The 17,238-nt window shown below is 33.1% G+C and overlaps 4 protein-coding genes across 4 annotated transcripts; 1 reads left to right on the forward strand and 3 right to left on the reverse strand.

Annotated features, from left to right (window-relative positions):
• Positions 1-1,662: 1,662 nt before the first annotated feature.
• On the reverse strand, positions 1,663-3,077 carry LOC135958485 (protein screw-like). Its single transcript, XM_065509392.1, has 2 exons — positions 2,696-3,077; positions 1,663-2,594 (listed from the first exon to the last, which is right to left on the reverse strand). Exons 1-2 carry the CDS (start codon positions 3,075-3,077, stop codon positions 1,663-1,665), a joined length of 1,314 nt encoding a protein of 437 aa, XP_065365464.1.
• Positions 3,078-6,335: 3,258 nt separating this feature from the next.
• lic (dual specificity mitogen-activated protein kinase kinase lic) lies at positions 6,336-11,037 on the reverse strand. The gene is made up of 4 exons (XM_065508154.1): positions 10,312-11,037; positions 9,853-10,243; positions 7,630-7,762; positions 6,336-7,562 (listed from the first exon to the last, which is right to left on the reverse strand). Exons 1-4 carry the CDS (start codon positions 10,368-10,370, stop codon positions 7,156-7,158), a joined length of 990 nt encoding a protein of 329 aa, XP_065364226.1. The 5' UTR covers positions 10,371-11,037; the 3' UTR covers positions 6,336-7,155.
• Positions 11,038-11,818: 781 nt separating this feature from the next.
• Positions 11,819-12,682, forward strand: LOC135957974 (UPF0488 protein CG14286). Its single transcript, XM_065508822.1, has 3 exons — positions 11,819-12,079; positions 12,140-12,274; positions 12,347-12,682. Exons 1-3 carry the CDS (start codon positions 11,911-11,913, stop codon positions 12,643-12,645), a joined length of 603 nt encoding a protein of 200 aa, XP_065364894.1. The 5' UTR covers positions 11,819-11,910; the 3' UTR covers positions 12,646-12,682.
• On the reverse strand, positions 12,663-14,877 carry LOC135957973 (tetratricopeptide repeat protein 17). The gene is made up of 2 exons (XM_065508821.1): positions 13,684-14,877; positions 12,663-13,615 (listed from the first exon to the last, which is right to left on the reverse strand). The coding sequence occupies exons 1-2, from the start codon at positions 14,764-14,766 to the stop codon at positions 13,304-13,306; spliced, it is 1,395 nt and encodes a 464-aa protein (XP_065364893.1). The 5' UTR covers positions 14,767-14,877; the 3' UTR covers positions 12,663-13,303.
• Between the last annotated feature and the right edge of the window lie 2,361 nt (positions 14,878-17,238).

Below are 17,238 nucleotides of genomic sequence, written 5' to 3' on the forward strand. Positions count from 1 at the left end.
TCAGCGGATAGGCTCAGCAACTATTTTGGAATGTTTATCTAATATCCCTGGGAACATTGACTATTGCACAGACATACGCTTTTCCATATCGATTGTGGGCGGTCGTCTTCTTTTAGGAACACGTTTGATATCTACAAAGATGACTCCAAGTCTGCTGCTGAAGTGTATGGATTATTTTATAATCCCCGATTTCGGATTAACGAGATGGCGAGACATTGTAACATGTGGTGTTAATATGTAATTCGAAACGAAACACTTTCGAAGCACAATGCATAAAGTATACAAATTCGAACGAATTTCTTTTCGAAAGAGTTACATAATAACCTCCCTGGAGTTATTCTGAATGCCGGGTCATTCTGATGTAACTGGAAATATCGCGAATGAACAGGCCAAAGCAGGCTAACTATTGCAAAACAACGAGATCGATCATTTGGTTTGTGTACCACTTTCATTCTGTTAATCATTCAGCGCGTGTCTTATGAGTCTGATCAGACCAGATGGTCTAATTTTACTACTTGCTCGATATCGAAGCTTACATGGCCAGTATAAGGCTATCATAGGTCAATGTCTTTGACGAGGATCTCACGGTATCGGCTACGATTTCTGATAGCCATGTTTACAGGGCACTGCTGTAAGGAGATTAAACATTCCTTCTCTTGACCTTCTTTATTGGGGACTCGGACTGCGACAATGAGTGGTCTTTTTCTGCATGACCTTGCGGATTTATCTAGGGTGGATATTTTTAAAATGCTTTCATTCGTGCATCGGATTGGTTCGGTGAAGATCCCGATTAAAGCGATCGAAACATGATCATTTAGGGACCAATTCAAGAACCCAAGGACCAATGAATCTTTCAATTTCATGAACCGACTTGGAGACAATCAATATTCCTCATCTGATAGAAGGGAGATCTGAAGGTGAACCAGAACATGCAAACTCATGAGAAGTTCACCAAATTATATTGCTACCTGATAGCGATTCCGGAATCGTTTGACATAATAGGGTGAAAGTCTGAAATATTCCAGATCTTTTGGAACGCTAAAAAATTTAATGTCTCAAAATATCATTATAAATGGTGGTTGGTGAATTAACGCAAGTAACCGATTATTTTATATACGATTATTTATTGAATCAGCTTTCTCTAGGCTTATAATAGGTATTCAAATACTATAACTAAAGACTCACTTATATGGCTGTTCACTACCTTAAAAGGTCTTTAGCCCCGGTTAAAGTAGAATTTCACGCACTTGTTATCTTGTTATTTACACAAAATTTCATAAGATCTTCTTGGAATTATTCCTTTCACCGGAGTCTTTCACCCTTATACATAGTCCCTAGAAATCGCCGTCGAAGATTCTTAATGCCGGATCGTTTTTATACACTCGTACTATATGACAAGCGCAATCCTTGGAGTTTGATGCGACCAACTACGCTGATGTGCTTGCGTTAGTACTCATTTTCCAGCGCTATAAAGAAGAACTAATATAAGAACTCTTTACTTTTAAGTAATTATGTAGAACTAACAATTGTTGAATTATTCAATTTTTAAAAATGCACACACAACACAACTAATTATCGTAAGATTAAATTAAATTTATTCAAAATAAACAATACTACTTAAATTTATAAAATAAATTTCAAAACTTAAAAAGAAATTAAAATCTAATGACAACCACACTCCTTGGCCACACTTTGAGGATATTTACTTAAATTAACACTGTCTTCGTTCAGATAATGCAATATCGATATGGAACCCAATACAGTGGGTACACAACAGGGTTTCGGTAAGTTGGGCTGTTTCAAATGCATTAACGTTTGCACTATGGCATGATTGGTGGCATTCATTTTTGAACCCAAAGGGAAATTGCATTCACCGCCACAAAAATATGCTTCGAATTTTTTGGGAGCTATCACCCAATTGTGCATATGTAGGTCCTTAAAGTCCAAAGTGAAATTCAAACGTTCGCAGTTTTTGGGCAGCTTATAGATTTCTTGTATGGGTGGCGGAGGCGGCATATAAAAATCGGCCTTACGTTTACGTTTTATAACGTCACGTTTAAAACGTAATGTCTGAATTTTGGCCATCAATTCGGGTCCGTTAAAGTAGCCTATAATAAATGGCTGCAAATCGATCATTTCGTCGGAGAAATCCGGTTTAACCAAACCCAAATCACTGGCTAAGATTTCCACAGTTTTTGTCTCATGTGCAGCATTATCCATATCTAAAGTGACACCCACCAACAATTCATTAATACGTCCAGGTTGGGAAGATTTCTGTGTTAGCCAGCGATTTAATATACGTGTCATATTAAATTCCAGCCAACCTTTGTAGGTGGTTGTGGTATTAATTGAGGTTAGAATTCTCAAAGCCCCCGTGTATTCTTTGCGATACATCACTCTTTGATACACAGAAATGGTGGCCTTTTGGGTGTCAGTGTTTTGCACATACTTTCCCAAGCTGGGTTGTTGATAGATTCTCAGGCCGGAATGTACAAGTTGCAAGTCACGGGGTACATCATTTGTATTGAAGCCAATCAGCATATCACTAGCAATGGGTATATCTGCAATAAGTTGGCTATTGGAGTTTAAAGTTTCTGGAAAATAAAAGAGAAATAAGAAGGAATAAATTAATAAAAATACTATAAATAATTTGTTTTATTTTAATTTTTTAATAATTTAAACTGCAAGTACTTACTTTTACTCGAAAATGTTATAATATTATTACACTTTTCAATTTCCATGCGATCGAATTTCGTTATAAAGTTTTCTTCTCTCAAAGCTCTTCTTTGGCGTCTCCCCTGAGCCAAATGTTCACGCACATGACCCAATTCTGCTTCATTCTCACTTATATCATTATAAACTTCCAACAGAAACTTCGAAGCTGAATTTCGTAATGATGGTTGCCTCTTTAAGCGTTCATGGTGATTATCTCCCAAGCCCAATAAATCGACCATATCAAATTCATAGCCATTGGGCTGTTTAATTTCCGTATGAAGACTATGCATGTGTTCTACTGACTCGTAGAGAAAATCTGCTTTAATTTCAGTTGTATATTGGCTGCACACTAAGCCCGTCATTATGAGCAGAACTATATTTAAAATATACATTTCTTATTTAAATGTTATTTTTCTACAAATTAATAGATGTTAACACTTTCAACAGTCAATTCTAATTGTGTTCTTTTTTGAAAATGTTCAATTATTATATACTAGTTTATTTATCCTTAAGGATCCGTTTTTTTTTATCTACCTGTCTTGTATTATCTTATCTGATTAGTCAAATGGGTAGAATTTTATTGTCACTAGAGGATTTTAGTATGTGCTATTTTATTTTTACTTATTACCTGTTATTTACTTTGAGCAACATCATGTAAGTGTTATCGCTCTAATTCGTGGAATTAAGTAATTTGGCACGTGTTCATTGTAATCCTTTAGAAAAAGGCTGAATATAACAATTGAATTATGGTTTAGTTCTTAGTTAATTTGAATATTGAAACATCTGAAACAATTGTATAAAGCATGAGAAATAATGGCTTAAATTTACGACCCCAAATGTCTGAGATTTTTTAAAACTTTTTCAATATTGTTACGAAATTGTACTTGAATTCAAATATAACGATTTTAACGGCTGATTTAAAAGTAGCATAATGCTTTCAAATAACAGTGCTGTAAAACTGTAACATATCTGTGGGCATTATTAAATAAAAGCTTTCAGTTGATTTGATCGTAAGTTGGCAACGCTGTATTCGATTTCGAATATTCAGTTAAAAAACATTGTAGAAAGTACACCACAGATGGCGTATGTATTAGAAACCTCTAGACAGTTAAAGAGAAATCTAGAGTGCAGATGGCAGTGTTATAAATAGTAGCAGAGGTTGCAGTCGTTAGTGAGTTTATCAGAGACGCTTTTCGAATAAACATCATATAAGTGCCTTAAAGTGTGTTGTGTTTTTCAAGTAAATTCGTGTACATTATAAATTGTGTCTGTAATTCTGAGAATTTATAAACGTGTATAAAAAACATTGAGTGGCTATTTAATTCTGTTGTTGTTGTACAGTTTAAAGAAATAAAGAGTTGTTACAATTTTTAAACTACTAAACGGCTTTTATTTGCAATCAAAAGTATCCGGTTTATTTAAATGAAATAAACTAACGTTTTGAAAAGGTTAAAACGTAACAATATTCAGGCCTGTCACACATTTTGTTCGGAATGATTTCAATTCCGTAGTTTTTATTCCGATCGATTTTGTTTTAGGTTCTTCAGATTCCGTGAAATTTATTAATTCCAAAAATCTTTCATAATTCTGTATTTCTGATTTTAATTTCACAGCGTTTTTTCATATTAAAACAAATGTGAAGGTTTTGGTACAGAAATTTATTAAAATTTTTAGAAAAACAAAGAAATATCGATTACACTTTGAAAACTGAAAGTGGTTTCATTCCGAAAGAAATTTTCGTTTTACTTTTTCTGAAGAAGCAAAATACGGAATTATTTAAACTTTCGATCGGTATGTAATTCTGTGACAGGCCTGATTATAGTGTTTGATTTGGCATACAATTTGTTCTTACTGTCTTTTGTTAAGGAATTTAGAGTAATAGTTCGGCCGGTTTTTGCATGTGTCGGAGTTGAAAACGCGGCTACTCAGAAACAAATTTTATAGTTGCTTCCGTAACCTTTTTGGACGAGGTGGTCCTGGAGAGTTGAGTGAATGTGCCTCCCGTGGTACTAAATTTATATTATTTCCTGAATAACACTCAAGGTCCTTTTTCCATTGTTTCATGATGCAAAATCGGGCCAGAAAGATTAATGGGTCGATTATGGATGGCAACTAACTTCAGTTGTCAGTTAGCTAAATGATATTACAGATGGCAACTAGCAGCTATCATTTCTGTTGCCAAATTGGCAACCACCGTTATTGTTCTTGAACATTACCTCGTCCATCATCTACATAAAAATATTGACCCGGAAGTTATGAATAGTCTGCCAGTACATAAGTTTCATCAATTTCCTCAATTTTTTCGCTCGTTTTTTTGTGTAACAAATCATCTAATATAATAAATATGAGAATCAGGTTTTGGTTATTTATTACAGAAACTAAAAATGTGGAGATTGCAGTCTTTGCAATTATCGAAAGAGGATTCTGGGCCTTCTATAGCTTCTCTTAGATGTCTGATAGAAGAGATTAGAAGGTCATCCGTGAAGACCTGTGAGGAGATTTGCCGCATAATGCCTAAGTGAAGGTCTGTTGCATCAAGGCTTTAAATGTGGTTATTAGGGAAAATATTCTTAATGAATTCATTTTTATATATTTAAAAAACTACTTCACGTGAATTTCACAACATCAAATTTTATAAACGAATACATTTTTCAGAATAATTTTTACCTTCTTCTGGTTTCATGCAACGGTTTATAGTAAAGAGAGCAAAATTATTTTGCTTCTATATCCCTCAATTATTAAAAAAGTGATCCTGGGCCTTATATCGATCCTGTTAAATAGAAGGCCTACTTAAGAAGGCATATTAGAAGATCTTCCATATCAGTTTATAGTAAAGGGAACAAAATTATTTGTTTCATTAGAAATAAGTGCACAACTTTTAAACAAATGTTTGTTAGACTTTATTTCCTAATATAATTTTTTAGACAGAGAAGCATAGTCCTTTTAGAGCATCTGCAGGAAGGCTGAGTGATATGCGTATCGCATATTTTAGAATGTGTAAATATATATGTAATTTAGGAGTCCTACAAAGCATTATTCGCGTTGGGTATGTGAAAAGCAACAATGGGTCAAAATTGGAAAAAATATTTTTTAACCCGAATTTTTTTTTTCATTAAAAGTTTTTTTCGTTAAATATTAAAAACAAAAAAAATTTTAAATTTAAAAAAAAAAATTAAAAAAACATTTCGAACATTTTTATGTTTCTAGTGCTCCATGTGTATTTCTCTATGGCCTTAGAATTTTGTTATTAAAAAAGCACTTCCTCACCAACTTGCTGATATCGGAATTCAGCTGCGCGATCCTTGGACCCTGACAGTTGATACTTCAAGCTGATCTGCAAGTCCTGCTGCTATAGATAATCGACCAGCTGGAATGAAGCATGTGGCTGCGGTGGCTAGTTATGAACACTTATTCTGGTGACACAAGTAGTAGACATAGGCACATCGAATATAGTTCGTGTACCGCATTATGTGATACGAAGGTTCTGAACCATTTTCCGACTACAATGATTAACTGTGCTCAGGACTATTCGGGGTCTACTACGTATTTCGATTCGAAAGATTGTACAATCCTCATCTATTAAATATGATTTAAAATAAATATACAAACTGGTTTTCAACTTGTTTTAAATTATAATTTATTTTTTTTTAAATTGTTTGTTTCAAACTTTTAAGCTTTTAAACAGTTTGATTTTGTTTCTTTGTTTTCGTTATTTTGTAAAGTTTCCGTGTGATTTTTTCATAATCGTTTATTTTGTTACAGGAAAATTTCTATTTCACTTGCATACAAAAATAATAATTTAACATAATTGACTTATCAACTGCTGCATTTTCTTTACCTCTTTTTTACGTTGTAATCTTAACAAACATGCACAATTTTATAAAATAAAGAATAAAAATATTTGTATCAAAACGTAAACCACTACAATTATAGGGAGTGTATTTGAATACACTTTATTGTTCTTCATGTTTCAGGCTGTTTTGTTTAGTTGTATGTGAATTTGAATCTTTTGTTTTAACAAGGGGCAGGTTTTCTAGATAGAATTTTGTTAAATATTAATTCGTACATTTAATTGACACCAAAGATTGCATGTTTGTATTTATGTTGGTTTTTAAATTACTAATAACTAAAATATTTATGTAGTAGCATTATTTAAAAAAATATATATATAATATACTACTAGATTTTTATATGTTTTTAAAGCACTTTGTATGTAATTGTTTGCGTGGAAGCCTTATTTGTTTAATTGTTAATTTAAATGTAGAAATGGCAACAGCTTAACATAAAATAAAAATGTATGAATAACTATTTAGTTTAGTTTGTTAATTAGTCCTTGATTGTATAATTGTAGTGTTTTGTTTGTTTGTTGGTTGGTTGGGTTGATTGGTTTGAACATCAATAACAATAAACTAATAGAAAAATAATATATGTATGTATCTCCTACTCTGGCATATCTAATACACCAGCTACAAATTTTGAAATATCTGTATTACGTTGTGCATGCTCCGTTATGAAGGGATGCTGCAGTAGTTGTTCATAGTTGGGTCGTGCCGTATAGCTCTTTTGCAGGCACTTTGTTATAAAGTCTTCGAATTCGGGTGAAAATGTACCCGCTTCCAAACGGGGTGGTTCATCTTTAACCACTTGTCGCAATTGTTCAAACGGTGTTTTCCATGTATTATAGGGAAATTTACCAGTGGCCATTTCAATCATACTTATGCCAAATGACCAGACATCTGAACGTATATCGTATTGGGCCGGATTGCCGGAGGGATCAATACGTTCGGGTGCCATATAGGGCTTACAACCAGCATCTATAGTTTTGGCCACTGAATCGACGAGGTAACCTGTAGAGTAAAATTTTATAATTTTAATGAGTATTTTTTATATTATTTGCATTTTCAAATAAAATACCTGATATACCAAAATCGCACATTTTGACTTCACCATTGCGATTTATGAGAATATTTGATGGTTTGACATCACGATGAATAACTTTTAATTGGGCGTGCAAATAGTGGAGGGCATTGACCACAGACATGGCAATCTAAAATTTAGAAAGATTTTATTATAAAGGGGATATAAATATGAATTTCCCTATACAAATGTCTGAGATATGAGCAAAAGAATACTTCTTCTTAACGTATATACAGTATGTGGGTGGAAGTAAGGATTAAAGGGAGTCACTCCACAAAAACGATAGATTTCTCTAATCCGAAACTTTTTATTGCAGATATCTTAATGAAATTCCACACAATCAGTTATGAGGTGTTTTTAAATAGATCTGTATTTTCATGGGTTCATAGTTGGAATGGGAGATAGTTGATCACAAAATTTAAAAAAAAATAACAAAAAATCAGTTTTTATTGAATGTCAATAAACTTTATATTTAGGTAGTACTTCAAAATAGCTACGAAAAATACGCTTACATGTTTATAATTTTTGTTTACTTTTTAGCCGACTTATTTTTGGTTTTTTGATGTGACGGACCTACATTGGGTCGGAAAAGTTTTTTCAAGTAAAAAATTACATAAGTTATCTGGTCCCTATAAAAAATTTCAGATTTATCAACAAATTTCCAAAATGCCGAATCCCAGATTAATAAAGAGACTATATTTTTGGATGGCCCTATATTTAATTGAAATTCTCAAATAACACAGGGCAACAAAATCCAACAAATTTTAGAGGCTTTTCAAACCACTTCACAATTTTGATGTATTATGGTTCCAGTAGTACAAATATGGTTCAAATTTTAAATTCTATGGAGAGGTTTTTTTAAAAAAAAAAATTTAAGTAAAATTGTGAATTTTTTTAGACGTTTCTCCAATAATTCCTCAAATACTGTTAGTTGCAATTTACATAATTTAATCCGTTTATAAATTGCACTGTATGTGCTTATTTTGAGCTTGTTTTGTTATTGTAACAAAAACAAAACACATGTAAATTTTTTCCACTCAAAGTAAGATTGTAAGCATATGAAATGAGCGAATTCACTTAAATGAGAATAAATTCGAAAATAATAATTTTGTTACGGATAAACTAACGGATTAAACGTTATGCAAACCTCAACTTTTCTGAGTTTATTTTAATAACATCGGGTTAACACTTTTTGAGTTACCATTAATTATGTGGAGAAACGACTAACAAAATTTATAATTTTACTTAAAAATTAAAAAAAAACAAGTAAGAGAGCTATATTCGGCTTTGCCGAATCTTATATACCCTTCACCAAATTATACTTCAAAATACAAATTTGAAATATTAGGTATACAAAATTTATTTTTGTTTCATTTTTTGAATTATTTTAAATTTTTTAAATTTAAAAAAAAATGTTTGGTTTCTTAATTTTTTTTGTGAAAAAAAAATTCGGGATAAAATATATTTTTTCTGATTTTGACCCATTGTAGGTCCAAGTTGCTATGGTTTTATATACGTCGTTGCAAAGGTCTTTGAAATATCAATCATTAGATATCTATATTGTCTATATTAATGACTTAGTAATCCAGATATAGGTCAAAAATCGAGGTTGTCCTGGTTTTTTCCACATATCTTAGCCATTTGTGGACCGATTTTGCTGATTTTAAATAGGAAACTTCTCGAAAGCATGTCTGACAGAATTATTGAAGATTTGTATCCCGAAGATATCTGGGGTCTTCAGAAAATTGATTTCAACAGACAGACGGATATGGCTTAGTCAACTACGCTATCTATAAGGATCAAGAATATATTATTTTATATATATATATTGTGGAAATTACAAACGGAATGTCAAACATGATAAGTAATGACAGAGCTGCATCGCTTATGAAAAAAGTATATTTTTGGAACATAATTTACACGTTTAGGAATTTTGTTGTATGTAAGTTCTAAACATAATTAAGAAATCTTAATCCGTTCGAATTTTACACTAATTTTTTAATTTTAAACTTTTTTCACGAAAAATTAATAAATCATGAAATTTCAGGATTTTTATTTTTTTTTTTTAATTTTCGGTAGCGAAGTATATATAGTTTCCAAACCACTGTGCTGCACTTATAAATCCGTTTCATTATAGGGATTTTTTAATGAAATTTTTTGAATTTTTTATTTTGTATGAAATGACTTAACCTCATTTACATTTTTTTTCTATTTTCTTACCTTTCCCAAAACGCTCTCCTCCATAATTAAGTTATTTTTAAAAACTTTTGGATAAAACTTATCCAAACTAGTATCCATGACTTCCATACAAATCCACACATCACCCTCACGAAACAGGGCACCATAGAAGTGTACCGTATATGGACAATCGCTGGAACGCATAGATATATCCAAATCCATAAGTAGACGTTTCTGTTCTTTACGATTAACGGTGGCCGTAATGCGTTTTACCGCCATCACAGTGCCAGTTTGTTCGTGACGCATTTTCTCTACAATGCCATAGGCGCCGCGACCCAAATCACAAATTTTCTCCAGACTATCGGCATCAATTTCAAATGTACGATCTCCAATTTGTATCGTAGTACTGGAGTCTAAATTACGTGGTGGAACTCTACAAAAATAAATGTTAAATAGTAGTTATATTTCCTAGAGGCTAAAAATACAAAACACCCAACTTACAATTCTGGTTCCGGTTCTTTTTGTATGGTCATATGAAGTTTTGGTCTTGGTCTGGACATGGTTGTTGTTTTCTAATTTGTTCTGTTCCTAATAAACTTAGGGTATTTTTGTTTTATTCTTTCGTTGTATGAGTTTTGTAATAGTGTTTGTGTTTTATATCTGTATTATTTAAAGAATTGTATCGGTGCGTTCGTAATAATGTGCAGCAGCAGCAAAACGTCAATTGAACAAATTGTACTTATTTAATTTTTCTTAATATTATATTTATTTATGTATATATCTGCTTGTCTTAATTTACTCTTGTTATTTTGTTAATATTACGAATAATAATAATTATATTCGCGCGTTTCGTTAAACTTTTTTTTGTTTTTCTTTTACATACATATAATTAAACTTTTGCAGTGGTATTTTTGAGTGTGGGCCGTTTTTATAGGCTTTTGAAGTTTTCAATAAGTTTGGATATTTTTTATTTATTTTTACCTTTTTTGGTACTATTAAGAAAACATTATGTCGGCGTGTTTAACACTTGCTATTTTACTTGCTAAATTCTTAATTTGTTATTAAACTTTTTTGAAATTAATTTGTAAATATCTGCAAGAATGAATAAAAATGAATAATTTTTTGTAGAAGTTTTCGTTAAAAAATAGATTTTCTATAGTTTTTGACAAGGCAGATTATTTTATCGTGTTTCGTTTCGTCGCTCGTTCGATTTTTATTTTCTCTTTTGTTTTTCAGTTTTATTATGCATTTTGGTTTATCGTGACATTTAGGTGTCAAAAAAGCATTGCCAACTGTAAAAAATGTTGTGTTTAGTAAGCATGTGTATGTAATGGATTTGACCGTTCGTATTTGTTTTTCAAACTTTCCACGACTGGAAACAATTGGAAAGGCAGCGCGAAAAAAATCCTGCTTGTCAGTCAGACCTTTCAAACACCCCATCTAATTTACATGGCGTGTTTGTCAGTCATGGTTAAGCAGGGAAAAGTCAAATTGTCAGTCAGGTAAGGTTTACATGTGTTCGTGTGAGGTGACTGTTTGAAAGGGTTTGCTGTCGCAGAATTTGTTTTTTGTGGAATTCAAACACCGAGCAGAATTACATATTTTTGGTGTTTCACCATTTTTTCTGGAATGTTTCACCCAAGGCGTATTTAACAAGGTGACAGCAGTGGCACCTTATTAAATGCACCTTGGTTTCACCCAAGGCAAGGTGCATTTAATAAGGTGCCATCGGCAGCACAGCTGATTATAGAAATAGCACGCACAAATGTCAAACTACATATATAAAAAATATTCGCCCGTACGCCCGTATGTCAAACTCTATATATAAAAAATAAGTGAATTCGCCTGTATTTATTTCAATTCGCCACTGCTGTCACCTTGTTAAATACGCCTTGGACACCACCTTGTATATAAATTCGCCTTGAATATCACGTTGTTCACTACAAAAACAACAACAAGTGTAGTATGAATTGGAAAACAAAACAGAAATGTCAAAAAATATTTGTTATTGTTGCGGCATTTCAGAGCAACACGACCACGACATAAAATAAAGTAAATAAGAAATTTACATTTTGCGTTTTTACAAATTCCTCGCATAAAATGAACAAAATGAAGAAACCTAAATCTATAAAGCCACCAATGCCAATAGTTACACCCACCACTAACTCGAATAACAGCGATAACGACACGCAATTTGAGTTGGAACTTTGCTGGTGTGTACAACAGCTAGAGAATGCCTTAAATTCGGGAAAATTATCACAAAAAGTTGGTAAGTAAGGGAATATCTTTTTTATAATAGGTGCATTCATTTAATCTCTATTTTCAACAGCCGATGATACGGTTAAGAATTTAAAAATTCTTAAAGGTAACAGTGCCCCATTAATTAAAAAACGCCAGGTTATGAAGTCGGCTATGGGTGATTATCGTGCAAAAATGAAGGATGAAGAGAAGAAAATGGGCTTAGGTAAGAAAAACAATTATTAGCCTGTATATTAGCCCTTAAAATAAATGTAATTTGATTTTAAAACTTTTATAGCTTCTAAACAAATAAAATTTACATCTGCTGCTCAAACGAATACAAAATCTAGTTTTGTGAAAAAATCTGCCATACTAACAACGGGCAAGGATTTCAAATTCAACTTTAACGCCGCCAACACAGCAGAAAATCAGACACAAGAAGTGGATGTAAAAGAAGATCATCCGAAAGAAGCAACTAATAGCTCCACGATCAATACAAAGAATTTGGAATTGTCTTCTGGTAATGGGTTTAAGTTTAATTTTGCCATAGATGAAGTAAATAATGAAATGAAGTTTGATGAATTATCCATTAAATAAAAAAGGAAAATACACAGTTTTTTACATAGTATAAAAAGTACATTGTTTTTATTACTGTATTAAATATATAAGTATACAAAATTATGTATTAGAGAGCTAATTAAAAATATGAAATTATAAAAAAGAACATAGTAAATGAACTATGAAGGTGTTAAAAATTTACGCAACTCGCTTTAAAACTCAAATCTTAAAAATATATTAATATTTAAAGAAAACCAGCCCTTTACCATGGTCATTAAATAAAATGCTAAACTGATTGTAAAAGAGACACATAGAAAATTATAGAATAACTTATTCTTTTATTTATTTATTTCTTTTTATTTCTGTTCTTTATTTTGTGAATTTTAACTTCGGTTATCTAACTACTGGTTAGCTAGTTATACTAACCCCCAGAAGTCTGGTTATGTTTTAACTAATAGTTATACTGACAGTTTTCATACAAAAATAATTTTAGCCGACAGTATAAATATTAGTTAAGGCATAACCAGACTTCGTGTTAATGGGGGTAAGAATCAAAATAATATAATTTAAGCTAGGCTTTACCAAAGCATGACCTACCTCTAAAAACCATCTATGCTAAAAACATTAAGTTTTACATATAAAATTAGTTTTTCCATTTTATTTCCTAAAAACTAAAATTAAAACTATCCCTTAGTAATTACATGCTGTAGACGCCCAATCGTGTGGGTGCTACGGCCTTGACATTATTATAAAGTATTTCCAATTGTTTTTTATACTCAAAGGGAAATTTTTCAAACAGATGACTGATATAACGATTCACCTGCCAATCCAACAATTCAGCATCGAATTGTTTACTTTCCAATTGCATTTGTAGATCAGAATAAAAATCACAAAACAAGACAGGCTCCTGATTTTCCGAAGATTTTCGTGTACTGCAATATTGAAAACGTTTCAGAAGATCTGCTTTTAATTGGGGATCATTATCGGTGAAACGTGAGGCCAGAGGAGTCTGTTAAAGTAAATAAACACAAATAAATAAATCATCATCAATATTTGTACTTTTAATAATCATTTTACCTGTTGCTGTATTATCTTATTTTGATATTGAGCTATCTCCTGCCTTAACTTACTGACCTCTTTGATTTCTCTTAACATGTATTTAACGAAACCAAACAGTTTAGTGGCGTCACTATCCAATGGCTCCAAGCACTCTATATATTGACGCATTTTCAATGAATTGTTGTACATGGACACGTCCAGTTTCTCGGCCAAATTAAAATTTTCTCGAGCACTTTTGAAATCATGTTTCAAGGCCAAAAGTGTAGCCAATGCTATATAATTCTCTCCATGGTCAGGTCCATACTTAATGGCCTCGTTTAAAATTGTCTCAGCATCATCCCAAAGTTCGGCTCTTACCAAAATAGTGCCCAAACTAAGCAAGGGTATATCTTTACTATCCTCAGGCGCCAGCATAACCGAGAGACGGGCACAGTCTAAGGCATTTTTGGCATGACCCGTTAAGCGCCAGTAGTAGGAACCCAACATATGAAATTTCCATGAGCTGGGATTATTAACCAGACCTTTAACCGAGATCTCATGTATGGTAGCCGTTACACTTTCGGCATCTTTCAGACCCAACTCCTGCTTTAGAAGATTCTCTTCACGTTCTATACTCATTGATTTTATAGTATCTGGCTTAAAACTTTTCAAATAAGCATACTTATCACGAGCCGGTATTAGTTCCGCATACTCCCGGCAAAGTGGATCTCCACCCTTGGGCTCCTTTTCTAGTTTTTCCGGAAACTTAAGCCGTTTCATCGAGGCTCCTGTTGTGCGTAAATAATCACTTAGACCGGTCATTTTTACATACATTCGCACGCATTTGGAACGTTCCAAAATGATTTGCAACAGCTGGTCTGTAATCACAATATGATCATCCAGTGTACTACGTTTACGTTGCATTTTTCTAAACGCTTGTTCGGCATTTTCATTGTTGCGTATTTGTTCTACAAAAATTAAAAGATTGTCTGGTTGCCGCAAATGAAATGGAGAATCTAAACGCCTTTTTATTAGACCATCATCTTTCAGGGCATAATGATTAGTAGAACGTACATTATAACTCTGTGACAATATAATTGTCAGCAATATATAAAGCCACATTTTCTTTTTAGCCACTTACATTACTTAATTTTTCAAATTTATTTCAAAAATCATTAAGTTTTTATAGATTACATTTAAATTCCATTAAAAACACATTTTGATGCACACAATTGTTTTCATTAAAAATTACTGATAAGAAAACACAGTGGTGCCACCGTTTTCATTGTCAAATAAGTTTTATTTTAAGGGTCTTGTCTTTGCTAAATATTTTTAATCAGTCAAGTTGGCAATGGAGTTGCACACCTGATGAGAGCGGTTGAATTTTTTGTGGTGTCGATTTGATTTTTAACTTTATCAATTTTATTTTGAAAAATTTGAATAAATTACTTTTATTTGGCGAATGAGACGACTTTTATGAAAAGTTTTATACATTTTCACTTTTGTCGACCAGTAACCACTCTTTTCACAGCGAGACTGGCTATTATTGTGCGGTGTATTGGGACGCCATTTTGTAGATTCCTTTTAATTTAAGGTTTTCTAATGATTGATCCTGAGAAACTTTTGCTTGATCCAGATGGTCTTTTTGACAAAGTGCCACCGGACAAGTTACATTTAAATGTAAATTTGTACGGCACGCCAGAAAATGGAAAATGTGCCAACTTAACATCGGACTACATGCTGCCGGCTGATTTGATTATTACACCGGACAATTTACGAACAATCAGTAACTTCAGTACAGCGATATCGGGCATTGACAGAGCTGTCCAGGCCACTTTTCATTTGGCTGGTAATATGGATGCAAATTCGGGCAAGAGATGCGAAACTTTTTCAAATGAAAAGCCGGATCATGTGATTACACGTTTAAACGTTCCAATGGACGATTATGAAAATGTGCATTCACTGGGCACATTAGATGCTGCCATGAATCTTATGGGATTTCAACAGGTGAAGAACAGAGCTAAGAGACTAAGAGTATCAACTATGAAAAACAACCAACCTGATGTTTCTACATTCGGAACCGTTGGGATCGATAGCAACAGATTTGCCATTTTGGGTCAGATCAACATTGAACAGGCGGTCGATGCAGGTTCTCAAGAGGCTAGTCGTAGACCAGGTGAAGCTGGAAGAGTGGAAGGGCGAAAGAAAGTCTTTTTGACCTCCTATTATGTTATACAGTGTAAATGTTAGAAAGCTGGTAGACCAACTTAATGAGAAAAAGGTTGCTTTCAAGATTATAAATAACGGTCGGAATAAGAGAAAACTTTTTTTGAGGATTTGCCTGCCACGGAGTCAGCACCACTCCAATTGAGACCGGTGTCCGTGGTACTAAGGGATTGTATTATATGACTGAGCTTACTGATATTAAGGATTCTTTAGAGGATTTGATTCCCGGGACTGTGGACAAGGTCACTCAGTTTAGGACACTGGCATCAACTAAGGGGGATTATGATACCGGCCTGTGTTTGGTCACATGGTATGGTATGGTAAACTTCTGCAGGAGATTGAGCATAATGACTTAACGTTAGGTCTCAACATAGACCAGTAGAAGAAGGTGCTTATGGACGGTGGAGTAGACATTGTCTTTATTCAGGAGACCAGGGTTTCATCGGATTTCGAACTTAGTTTGCATAATTTCAATACTGTTAGGGATGGTTCTGCTTTGGATACGGCGATTTTTATTAGAAATGACATTGGATTTTGTTGCATCATACCAGGAACATATCAAGTTCAATGACTGCTTTATTGAAATGGAGATGAATTATTCCTCGCAGTGTAAGAAGGTTTTACTTGGAAGTGTTTATGTACCATGCAATTTCACGACTGTGGACACCTCTTCTAGTTTGGATCGCATTAAGGATTTTTCATCTTATTTACTATTAGGTGACGATTTGAATGGCAGGAACACATCATGGGGAGATAACATGACCAACTTGAATGGCAGGACTCTTCGACTGGCTAGGGGACTTGGGTGCTCAATTTAGAAGGGTGTGTGATATTAACTCCTCGTTTCCTAACGGATCGTCCTTCCTCGACCACTTTTTGATGAGCGCTAATATAATGGACTTGTACAATCGAAACTATACCGTCTCATCTTTTCCCACATTCTCTGACCACTTTCCTCTGAAATTGGATATCACTTTTCCCAGTTTTGACATTTTTTGTACAGTAAAAATTATCAACATAAAATTATGTTTATATTTATTTATTATAATGTTTATAATAAAAAACAACTTATTTTTTTTTGGTAATTTTTCAGATTGAGAGTAATTTATTTTTACTCTCTAAAACCATGGTAGGCGTTCATATTGTTCAGGTTACGATGATTTTCGTCAAACAACCCGAATGTGAACAAAAGAGCGTACGTAATAGAGCGTAAAAATACACATATTTCGTTCATTTGCTTGATGTTGTTGCGAATATTTTATTTTTTACCCAAACATGCACACAAATTAAATGCCTCTATTTGCCTACCAATGCTCTAAAATAAAGTTACTGGATATTTTTTACAGGAAAGTACGCGAACTCACCTAA

This window comes from Calliphora vicina, chromosome 4 (assembly GCF_958450345.1).
Source record: "Calliphora vicina chromosome 4, idCalVici1.1, whole genome shotgun sequence".
In the NCBI taxonomy this organism is placed as follows: domain Eukaryota; kingdom Metazoa; phylum Arthropoda; class Insecta; order Diptera; family Calliphoridae; genus Calliphora; species Calliphora vicina.

Bases quoted from the DNA above. Each gene is read 5' to 3' on its own strand.
- lic (XM_065508154.1), bottom strand. From the start codon at position 10,370: ATGTCCAGACCAAGACCAAAACTTCATATGACCATACAAAAAGAACCG. The intron at 10,244-10,311 runs GTAAGTTGGGTG...TTATTTTTGTAG, and splicing joins AAAGAACCGGAACCAGAATT to AGTTCCACCACGTAATTTAG. The intron at 7,563-7,629 runs GTATTTTATTTG...TTTACTCTACAG, and splicing joins GTGCGATTTTGGTATATCAG to GTTACCTCGTCGATTCAGTG.
- LOC135957973 (XM_065508821.1), bottom strand. From the start codon at position 14,766: ATGTGGCTTTATATATTGCTGACAATTATATTGTCACAGAGTTATAAT. The intron at 13,616-13,683 runs GTAAAATGATTA...TTACTTTAACAG, and splicing joins ATAAGATAATACAGCAACAG to ACTCCTCTGGCCTCACGTTT.
- LOC135958485 (XM_065509392.1), bottom strand. From the start codon at position 3,077: ATGACGGGCTTAGTGTGCAGCCAATATACAACTGAAATTAAAGCAGAT. The intron at 2,595-2,695 runs GTAAGTACTTGC...TTTATTTTCCAG, and splicing joins TATAACATTTTCGAGTAAAA to AAACTTTAAACTCCAATAGC.
- LOC135957974 (XM_065508822.1), top strand. From the start codon at position 11,911: ATGAACAAAATGAAGAAACCTAAATCTATAAAGCCACCAATGCCAATA. The intron at 12,080-12,139 runs GTAAGTAAGGGA...TATTTTCAACAG, and splicing joins AAAATTATCACAAAAAGTTG to CCGATGATACGGTTAAGAAT. The intron at 12,275-12,346 runs GTAAGAAAAACA...AAACTTTTATAG, and splicing joins AGAGAAGAAAATGGGCTTAG to CTTCTAAACAAATAAAATTT.